Here is a 10,941-nt window from a genome sequence, read left to right on the forward strand (position 1 = left end):
ACTTAGTTAGCCTACTAGTGTTTTTTTTTTTTTTTAAGGCAATCAGGTACACTTTTATTAATCAAAAAAGAATACCAAAGAAGAGTATTATCAATTTAAATAGGAAAGAATCAATAAGAAATTAGGCAACCCTTTTACAGGATTAGAAGCCACGATATTAAACCAAGTATAAAAAGTCAGATAAAATAGTTCTCTCATTTGCTCTGTCGTTCGTATTTGGTCTTCAAACAGCAACTGTTTCTTTGTCTCCACAAACCATACAATGCATCCCAGGATGTGATCACATACAAGCTTGATGTCCTTATCACGAAGTTTTCTCCTTTATGCCTACAACACATCCTCTATACGCCTAGGCAATACCCAATCCATATGTTGAGATGTTAGAATATTGTTCCACAACCAATGAACACTATCACAATGAATGAGCAAGTGGTCAATCATCTCCCCACCCCTCTTACATATATAGCACCACTCAGTTACATGAAAACCTTTTATTCGAAAATTATCTCCTATTAACACTTACCCCATTCAGTCGTCCACAGTAAAAATTCTACCCGTGGAGGCAATTTGCATTTCCACACTATCTTCCAGGGAAATGAACTCTCCACAAATCCCAAAAGGGATCTAAAATAAGTGCGAACTAAAAAAATACCATCCCGTGGCAACCTCCACTTGCTATGATCATCCTCTCTTACCCGAATTTGCACCTCATGCAAGGAAGTCAAGAATAGAGCATAATCATCCAATTCTCAATCCTGTAAACCTCTCCCAAACGTAATATTCCAGCTATAGCTCCCATTTTAAATGTCTAACACATCATTCACCGTAGCAGAAGGCAATTAGTTCTCCTACTAGTAATCCTATAACAAATTATAATTTACATTTAAAAGTATTTAACTTACATGATCCCTACTAGTAGGATCTTCAAGGAATCAACAACATATTATATTCCCCCATCCACCTTGTAGCTATTAGTTTCATATAATTCCTACGTGTCATCATCCTCCTGTAATAGTGCCTTCTTCCCATTTTCCTTCTGCGTAAAGAAGAAAACGAAAAACTCATAAATTTATCCAATACTTGTAACAACCCAAGCCTCTGTACTCAAATCATTATATCAAACATATTGTCTGCTTTGGGAGGGCCTAAACCTATCTTACCCCTTATGATTTTCTATCGCATCCTCCAAGATTCAAACCAAAGATATCTGCCTTATGAGAAACTTAACTCGAATCCGAAGAGACACAATAGAAAGTTGTAAAGAGTAAGATGGACTCAGACTTTTCAAAGCGAACAATATGTATGATATAACAGTTTGGACACAAAGGTTGAGTGGTTACAATATCTAACTTGGATTTTTAGATGTTATAGTTTAACAAACATGATCCTACTTCAATGGTTGCCAATTTGCTAATTGGCAAATGCTAGTAGCTTCTTGTGGGATTGGCAATTTTCATGTCATCAACTGGCAACTTAGCAAGGTGAAATTGTATCTTTCTATGTGAATAGCTGTTATAAAATGCCACACAATCATATCATGGGGATTAGTTGTCTCCATGTATTAATACATACGAATAATGACAAGTGTACATTGCATATGATCAAAAGCTTGAAATTAGAACACATGATAAGAGATCTATAATCTTTGGTAAACATGTCAACACCAATGAGAAAAAGACGATCATTATGTTCAAAGTACTGTCTTCCAAATACCGTTCTATAAAATATATTAATTTATGTTTTACAATATTCCTATCTATAAAATCATACTTGCTTTTTGTTTTTGTATATTAATCTTTCACATCTCAATAAATTACTGCAACTATTAAACATCAAATTTCAATTGCTTTTTAACATAAAATTGATATTTATGTGATATTAACCTAATATTTATAGCAACGTTTGAGGTGCTCTCACAACTCAAATTCTCAAACACCACTACTCTCGTGCACTCGCTTCCACACCTTCCTATAGAATCTACAACCTCGATACGAAGTATCATATGTTTAGAAAAAGAGATGCTGCCCAAGAAGCCAGCATAATACAACAACACATTGCCCCTTCAGAAATTAGGATGGTGAAATACTGGTTTTATACTCAACAATATTCAAGAAATACAGATGTTCACAGAAGACTGGATTCAGTAGCAGTATTTATCCCCTTTCAGCAGGCATTATACAATTTGAGATTCACTGTAAAAGGAGAAGCTTTTGATTTAATTTATTAACTGTGTATGTTTCTGTAGTCAGATGCATCTACCCAATGCCTACCAAAAATTTGTCAAATGTACAGTGTAACAACCTCGCAACATCCTCAAATAATGAGGATCACATTTAGTAATAAATCTTATATTCTGAATTTTATAATTAAAAAATCATGTTATACTCAAAAGAGAAAGTAGGAATGAAAATAGAGAACAAGCAGTGGCAGATTCTTAAACTGATACCATTTGGATTATCAATGATCATAAATAAGGGAAATAAGAGATGGTACCGAAACTTTAAGAATTTGGCATAGTCTCGCCATCTCTCCTTTTATTATGCTATGGAGGCTCTTCTGCTCATTGGATGATGTTACTATTTCCTGGGACTTGTCCACGTGGACTCCAGGATCAAAAGAGCTCTGACCAAATATGAAATTTGAGTTGCTTTCTGGATTAACATTGTCAGTTTGATGAGAAGTTGATTCGTCCACAGATTGGGACTGGGTGGTGGATACTGCTGTAGAAGACCCTGCATCACCAGGAGAATTTAACAATGAATAGGCATCTGATATATAAAATCGTTTCCCGTATAACAACATTCCAGTATATACTCGAGCTTAATTTTAAGATACAATACAGACAATCATTAGGTGAAAAGTTAGTTTCTGAACTTATTATTACCTCCTTTACAACCAGCAGCTTGAGTCAGTTGATGCCCTTTGGGTTCAACTTGAATCGATGCTGGATCTACATTTTCATTGACTGCCTTCCTATGTTTTTTTCTAACTTCATCACTACCAGTGTCAGGGTTCCCAGACGATTCATCAAAGAATTGAACTCTTTTCCTATTACGTGGAGTTGACCCACAGGAATACTTCCACTGTGGATTTCTACCCTCCAAAAGCTTTCTCCAGAAAACATGAGCCTCTTCTCCATCTTTCAACTGGAATTTTCCCTCCCCGAGTAGGGGAAGATTTATACTATAACGTCCAACATCCAGTTGAACTTTTGAAATGATACAACCTGAACCATTATATTCAGAGGTTTCAGAAAGTATGGTCAGTAGCTCCTTGGTAGTGTCATTCAAAAGCAATTGCTCTGAGGAAATGTTTAAAGCAGATGTAGGGCTTCTGTCAGCATAATAATCATCCAATTTGCTAAATAAATATGAAGCACCCCACATTAGCAGTGTGTCGCTAGTGGTCCTACTCAAGTTATGCAGATTGTTATCAAGATTAAGAACCTGCGTTGCTAGAAGTAGGGCCTTTTCTTCAACAGTACAGGACGAATATAACCGAAAAACTTTGATCTGCTCTAATTTTGAATTGAAGGATATCTTTTGTAGTGCCCTCAAATCATTTGCTGGATTCCATTCACTATCATATACGATAACAATATTAACTGATGATAGCTTAATGCTTGAAGAACAAGCACGATTTTCTAGTAAGAACACAAATTGCCCATTTTCCTTCTTGTTAAAACGATTCACAGCAGCATGCTTCTTGGATGGGACAACTCTAGCATCAATACGTTCGTAAAAATTTGGACCAAATCTTTGACGCAGAAAATCATCCAATATATCTCCGATTGATGCCCTTCCTACGCCAACAACTGTCTGCTGTGAAAAGTAAAAGCTACCATTAAAAACTCACATAAACCAATAAAAAGAAATGTGCTGGAGTTGTGTATGTGTTACAAGATGTAAATTAGATCAATTACAGGGATTGGTACCTAATTATAGGGATTCCTATTTTAATACCTTCCTAATATAGGCTTCACAATCTATATATGTAAGTATACTTTTCTATGTATGAAATCAAGAGACTATTTTTCTCTCTTAAAATATCATGGTATCAGAGCTTCCAAGAAAAGTCGTCGATTCTTTGGTATTTAGAGTAATTGAGGATTAAATTTTAATCCGGTTACTAACCTTGTTCAGGTCTTGAAGCAGACGGCATTAGCCCTTTGGCCGCCTGCGTTTCTGGTGTGATGAGCGTGAAGCGAACACGCGAGGGTGCTGGTGGTGAGCGTGGAGCGAATACGCGAGGGTGCATGCGAATCCTGTTGTGCTAAATATGTTCAATAGGCGAAACTTGTTGCGCCAAATCTGTTCAGTACCCTGTTCGGCCACCTGGGTTCTTGGGCTACCAACCACTGTTGACGATTTCCATTCCTTGCTACCGGCGACTAAGCCCCAGAATATCACCGATTAATCTATTTGGTGTCTCAATCTTGTGATCTGGATATTGTGGATTGCTGATTGAATTTTTTTGGGGCTGCGTTTGGTTTGTTGGGTTAATTTTGTTGGATTGCTGGAGTTTGGATAGATAGTTTACTGGATAGCAAGTATTATTTGGGCTCTCTCTTACTGGCCTATTAAATAAATTCAATATTGGGCTTGGAATATTTTAAAATCCTTTTAATTCATTTATTGTTGGGTCACTTATCTTGGGTAAAATACTATGCATGTGAGGTTCTGAAGAAATTAATTGTTTGGGCCTGTTATTGTGGGCTGTTGTTCGTAGAATTTGGGATCGGATCTCTCTTTGATTTGTTATTTGGATCTTGTGGTTTGTTTTCATGGCTGATAAGCAAAAGAATTTACTTATGACTGATGTCATTCCAGTGATGTCCAAAATCACGGACCATAAGTTGTTTGGTCTAAATTATTTAGATTGGTATAAGACAGTATTTCTACGGACAATCATCTTATTGAAGATCCACCAACGAATAATACTCGCCTGACATGGCTAAGAGATGATGCCCAATTATTCTTACAAATTCGAAATTCGATTAACACACGGATAGTTAGCCTGATTAATCATTGTGAATATGTTAAGGAATAAGAATTAATGGAATATTTGGAATTCGTGTATTCTGAAAAAGGGAACGTGTCCCGTATTTATGAAGTTTGTAAGGGTTTTTATCGTGCTAAACAACAAGATCGGTCTCTTCAGGCTTATTTTATGAATTTCAAAAAGATCTACGAAGAACTGAATACCTTGTTATCCTTTAGTCCAGATGTGAAAATTCAACAAACTCAACGGGAGCAAATGGCTGTGATGAGTTTCTTAGCTGGTCTTAATTCTCAATTCAAGACTGCTAAAACTCATATTCTCTCCAGTGCTGAGATCTCATCTCTGCAAGAAACCTTTGCTAGAGTACTTCGTACCAATACCGGTGCTCCTGCTGCTTCATCTGTTCAACCTTCTAGTGCTCTTATCAGTCATGGTAGTAGAGGTAATACAAGAGGCGAGAGTACAAGCAGTCGGGTCAATCGAAGTCAAAATGAAGGGGGTTTGTATGCTATTATTGTCATGAGTCGAGACATACCAAATACTCATGCTGAAATTGCACAATAAATATCAGAAGTCTCACTCAGCCCATGTTGCAGCTACCAATACTACACCCATCTCAACCTCTGAGCAGACCATTACCATTTCTGCAGATGAATTTGCCAAATTCACTCAGTACCAAGAAGCATTGAAAAATTCATCTCCCTCTATCTCCACCATTGCTGAAACAGGTAAACTTAATACATGTCTTCTTTCCTCGTCCTCAAAATGGGTCATTGATTCTGGTGCCACGGATCATATGACAGGTAATCCACTTTTCAATCACGTACATCTACCTCCAATGTTACTTTAGCTGATGGTTCTACTTCTATTCTCAGTTCTTGGCACTATTAATCCAACTCCATTAATTTCCATATCGTGTCTTAAATCTACCACAATTTTCTTTCAATTTAATGTCTATTAACAAACTTACTCGAGCCTTAAACTGTTGTGTCTCATTTTTTCCTGACTAGCGTCTTTTTCAGGATCTTATGACGAAGAAGATTATTGTTAAAGGACATGAATCAAGAGGTCTCTATATTCTGGATACCCAGGTGCCCAAGTCAATTGCGTGTTCAAGTGTCTTAACTCCATTTGAAACACATTGTCGATTGGGGCATCCATCTTTATCTTTGTTGAAGAAATTATATCCTCAATGTCAAAATGTATCGTTTTTAGATTGTGACTCGTGTCAGTTTGCAAAACATCATCGTCCGCCCTCAGTTCCTCGAGTCAATGAAAGAGCTAGTTTTCCTTTTGAGTTAGTTCATTCAGATTTTTGGGGTCCTTGTCCGGTTGTATCCAGAACTGGTTTTCGGTATTTTGTTACATTTGTTGATGATTTTTCTCGTGTGACTTGGCTTTATTTAATGAAGAATCGTTCTGAATTATTTTCTAATTTTCGTGCCTTTTGTGCTGAAATTAAAACACAGTTTAATGTCTCTGTACACACTAAGAAGTGATAATGCCAAAGAATATTTTTCCGATTCTTTTCAAACTTACATGCTTCATAATGGTATTCTCTATCAACCCTCGTGTGTTGACACCCCCTCTCCGAATAGTATGGCTGAAAGAAAAGTTAGGCATCTTCTTGAAACAGCCAGGGCACTCCTGCTAAACAATTTTGGGCTGATGCAATCTCCATAGCTTGTTTTTTTATTAATCGAATGTCTTCGTCCGTTCTTCATGGTGAGACTCCTTAGAGTGTCATTTTCCATATTAAACCCTTGTTTCCTGTTGAACCTAATATATTTGGTAGTACTTATTATGCTCGTGACGTTCGTCCCCAAGTAACTAAATTAGATCTCAAAAGTCAAATCCTTAAAATATATTTTTCTAGATTACTCTCGTCTACAAAAAGGGCATCGATGCTATTGTCTGAGTTTTAGCAAATATCTTGTGTCAGCTGATGTTACCTTTTTGGAACATATTCCTTTCTTTCCCACTTCTTTTAATCCTTTCAGTAAGGGGGAGGATGATGATCTGTTAGTTTATCATGTCACGTATCAATCAACTAATGTTACTTCTATCCCTATTGCTCCACCACCTATCCGCCTTGTGTATTCGAGATGACGCGACCCTCTTGATGCATGCATGGCACCCATCTCTTCTTCAGCATTGGATCTAGTGTTTGGTGATTCTGATCTGCCTATTGCTCTCCGCAAAGGTAAACGTCAGTGCACTTATCCCATTTCATCTTTTGTTTCTTATGATCACTTGCCTCCTTCTTCTTGCTCTTTTGTTGCTTCCCTTGACTCTATGACTCTTCCGAAGAGTGTTCATGAAGCCTTATCCTATCCTCGTTGGCGTGATGCTATGATCGAGGAGATGAATGCTCTGGATGCTAATGATACTTGGGATTTAGTAGATTTACGTGCAGGGAAAAATGCTATTGGATGTAAGTGGGTATTTGCAGTCAAAGTCAATCCTAATGGCTCAGTGGCTAGGCTTAAAGCCCGTCTTGTGGCTAAAGGCTATGTTCAGACTTATGGTGTGGATTACTCTGACACTCTCTCTCCTGTAGCGAAATTAACGTTTGTTCGCTTGTTCATAACTATGGCAGCTACACATAATTGGCCTTTACATCAATTAGACATCAAAAATGCTTTCTTACATGGTGATCTCCAAGAGGAAGTCTATATGGAGCAACCACCTGGATTTGTTGCTCAGAGGGAGTATGGGAAAGTGTGTCATCTTCGAAAGTCCTTATATGATATGAAACAGAGTCCACGTGCGTGGTTTGAAAAATTCAGTCAGGCAGTGGAAAAGTTTGGAATGCAGAAGAGCAAGTTTGATCACTCGGTCTTCTACAAACAGTCTGAATCCAGCATTATTCTCCTTGTTGTGTATGTTGATATTGTTATTACTGATAGTCATACTATGGGAATTTCATCTCTGAAGTCCTTCCTTCACACCATTTCACACGAAAGACTTAGGGGTGTTAAAGTATTTCTTTGGAGTTGAGATGACGAGAAGCAAGAAAGGCATCTTCTTATCTCAAAGAAAATATGTACTTGACTTATTAACTGAGACAAGAAAGTTGGGATCTAAACCAAGCAGTGCTCCAATGCTTCCTAATCTGCAACTTACCAAAGATGGCGACTTATTTGAAGATCCTGAGAAGTATAGAAGACTGGTTGGAAAATTGAACTACCTTACAGTAACCTGTCCCGATATTGCGTATTCTGTCAGTATTGTAAGTCAATTCATGTCTTCCCCAACAGTTCAACATTGGGCAGCTTTAAAATAGATCCTGTGTTATTTAAAGGGAGCTCCTAGACGTGGGATACTGTACAGAAACCATGGACATACACATCTCGAATGCTTCTCAGATGCAAATTGGATAGGTTTCAAGGTTGATCGAAAATCCACTACCGGCTACTATCTTTTTGTTGGAGGAAATTTGGTCTCGTGGAAAAGTAAGAAACAAAATGTTGTGTCCCAATCCAGTGCAGAATCAGAATATAGAGCTATGGCACAATCTGCATGGGAGATAATGTGGATCTATCAACTCTTAACTGAAATTGGTCTTAAGGCTTCAATACCAGCAAAGTTGTGGTGTCACAATCAAGCNGAGATAATGTGGATCTATCAACTCTTAACTGAAATTGGTCTTAAGGCTTCAATACCAGCAAAGTTGTGGTGTCACAATCAAGCTGCTTTTCATATTGCTTCTAATCATGCATTTCATGAACGAACTAATCATATTGAGATTGACTGTCATTTCATTCGTGAGAAGGTGCAACAGAATTTAATCTCTACAGGATATGGGAAGACGGGATAACAATTGAGAGAGATTTTCACAAAGGCCCTAAATGGGATTCGGGTTAATTATATTTATAACAAGCTGGGCATGATTGATATTTATGCTTCGGCTTAAGGGGGAGTGTTACAAGATGTAAATTAGATCAATTACAGGGATTGGTACCTAATTATAGGGATTCCTATTTTAATACCTTCCTAATATAGGCTTCACAATCTGTATATGTAAGTATACTTTTCTATGTATGAAATCAAGAGATTATTTTTCTCCCTTAATATCAGTATGAAAATGAAAATACTGGTGCACAGGTGAGCGTGTGACCCAGAGGTGAGAAGATGAGATTTAAAACAGTGGAACTCCTAGCTAAGATATGAATTTATATGTAGAAGAATTGTGCATATTCCAATAATCAACTAGTGCAATATACCTGACAAAGTATGACCACTTGTTGTCCTTGATTTTTTATCTCTGAAAGTATCATGTCAAGAAGCTGTAATTTGCCACATGCTTTTATTCCAGTATCTAAAAGTTCAGTTGCCAGGCACCCCTCAGCTATCAAGCTTTCTTGCAAGGAGGAGTTCACGAGATAGGGATGATCACAACACTATCAGGAGATGACAAGTAACTATCAAATTGCTTGTTATTTTCAACGAATCAAAGCAAAGCAAAGACATTTCAATGTTAAGTGTTGACAATGTAATGCACAAACAAAACGGTGATGGTGTTTATAGTACTCATACAGTTATACAGCCACGTTTTATGCAAGTTTGAGATCACGTTTTAGCAGTCATGATTGCTGAGTACCATTTCAAACATCAAAAGGTACCCTTTGTTCATTACAATAGTCATTAACTTCTATTTGGAAGAAAAAGGAAATTGAGGATGCACATGCTAGAGTTAAAACAGACTTCAAAACATAAGAGCGAAAGAGGGGAATAGACATCATATAGTGAGAAAGTGACAAAGCATACCTTTCGGACAGTAAAAAGAATATCACGGAAGGCACCAACAGGGTCGCTTTTGGAGCAAGAACAAAGAGGAATAGAATTCGTAAGAAGTGCAGCACAGTACTGCTCAAGCTGGCAATTTGACATTGGAACAGGAACCCAATACTCTACAAACTGGGATAACTCAGGAATGCTGCCATATGCAATAAAACGTGCTAACCTCTCTTTTAATTTACCAAGATTATCAATTGTGTCGGACCTGAAGCCTCCCAGATCATCACAAGAATCAAGCAATGATAGTAGATTAAGATATTCAGATACAGTATCCTGAAAATTCAAAATGATTATTTAAAACCTGTCCTGAATATATAAAAGAAGATTGCGGACGAGGAGGAGAAAATTGCCTTTATTTGACCATTGAAAAGAAGTATTCTAGAATTTGTAGGGAGAATTTTAATTTGTTCCCAAGGATTTTCTATCCCAGAGTGCTGGCACTCATGAACTATAACTGCTTCCCATTTTATGCATCTCAATATGTCCAAGTCCTGCAAAATACATTCAAAATGCAGAATAAGACGTAAACACAAGAACCCAGCCAGTCACAAAAGAAAAACTGAACAATTAAACTCTAAATGATTTCTTTTAAAAATTTAAACCAAAAACATAGAAACAGTGAAGTAACATGCATGGTAACTAGAAATCATTAAAGAGACAAGACATGAATCATGGGAATTTACTTCAGCTACAAAAATAGTTGACCCTCGAAATCATTAGCCAAGATCCTGATATCAAAATAAAAAACTGAAGCAGCCTCCATACCTCAAAAACGGCTTCTGGAGAAGACAAGAGCACTTGGAGCATCATGCAATCCCCTTCCTCAAAAAATTCTAATGTCCTAATAGTTTTCCTCGTATCCCTGCTTCCGCTATAAATTGTGACAGCAATGGAAGGGGACAGTCGCGTGAACTCAGCTTCCCATTGAGAAATTGCATCTGAAGCCACAATAATGAGGAAAGGCTGACAGACCTCAGTCAAAGAGAGAACAAACGCAATCACAGTCATTGCCCACTCCTGCAAGGTTACGATCAATAAGATCCATTAAATGTTTCGGCACATATTTATAAACAATATCATTTCAAGCTTATCGAAATATCAATGCCAAACCCCCCCCCCCCCCCCCCAAACACTTTTTTA

General features: G+C 37.4%; 1 protein-coding gene across 2 annotated transcripts in view; it reads right to left on the reverse strand.

Moving 5' to 3' along the window:
* Positions 1 to 2,437: 2,437 nt before the first annotated feature.
* LOC111400253 (chromodomain-helicase-DNA-binding protein 3-like) overlaps positions 2,438 to 10,941 on the reverse strand; it is a 27,575-nt gene continuing 19,071 nt past the window's right edge. The window contains exons 6-11 of one of the 2 annotated variants that reach the window (XM_023027681.1): positions 10,567 to 10,818; positions 10,152 to 10,292; positions 9,772 to 10,074; positions 9,228 to 9,404; positions 2,885 to 3,818; positions 2,438 to 2,732 (exon numbers count right to left, since the gene is read on the reverse strand). In XM_023027681.1, coding sequence (XP_022883449.1) covers positions 2,458 to 2,732; positions 2,885 to 3,818; positions 9,228 to 9,404; positions 9,772 to 10,074; positions 10,152 to 10,292; positions 10,567 to 10,818 — 2,082 coding nt within the window. In that variant the 3' untranslated portion in view covers positions 2,438 to 2,457. Of the gene's footprint in view, positions 2,733 to 2,884; positions 3,822 to 9,227; positions 9,405 to 9,771; positions 10,075 to 10,151; positions 10,293 to 10,566; positions 10,819 to 10,941 lie in introns of both variants that reach the window. The other variant, XM_023027676.1, reaches the window with a different exon arrangement.

Source organism: Olea europaea, chromosome 1 (genome assembly GCF_002742605.1).
Source record: "Olea europaea var. sylvestris chromosome 1, O_europaea_v1, whole genome shotgun sequence".
NCBI classification, from domain to species: Eukaryota; Viridiplantae; Streptophyta; class Magnoliopsida; order Lamiales; family Oleaceae; genus Olea; species Olea europaea.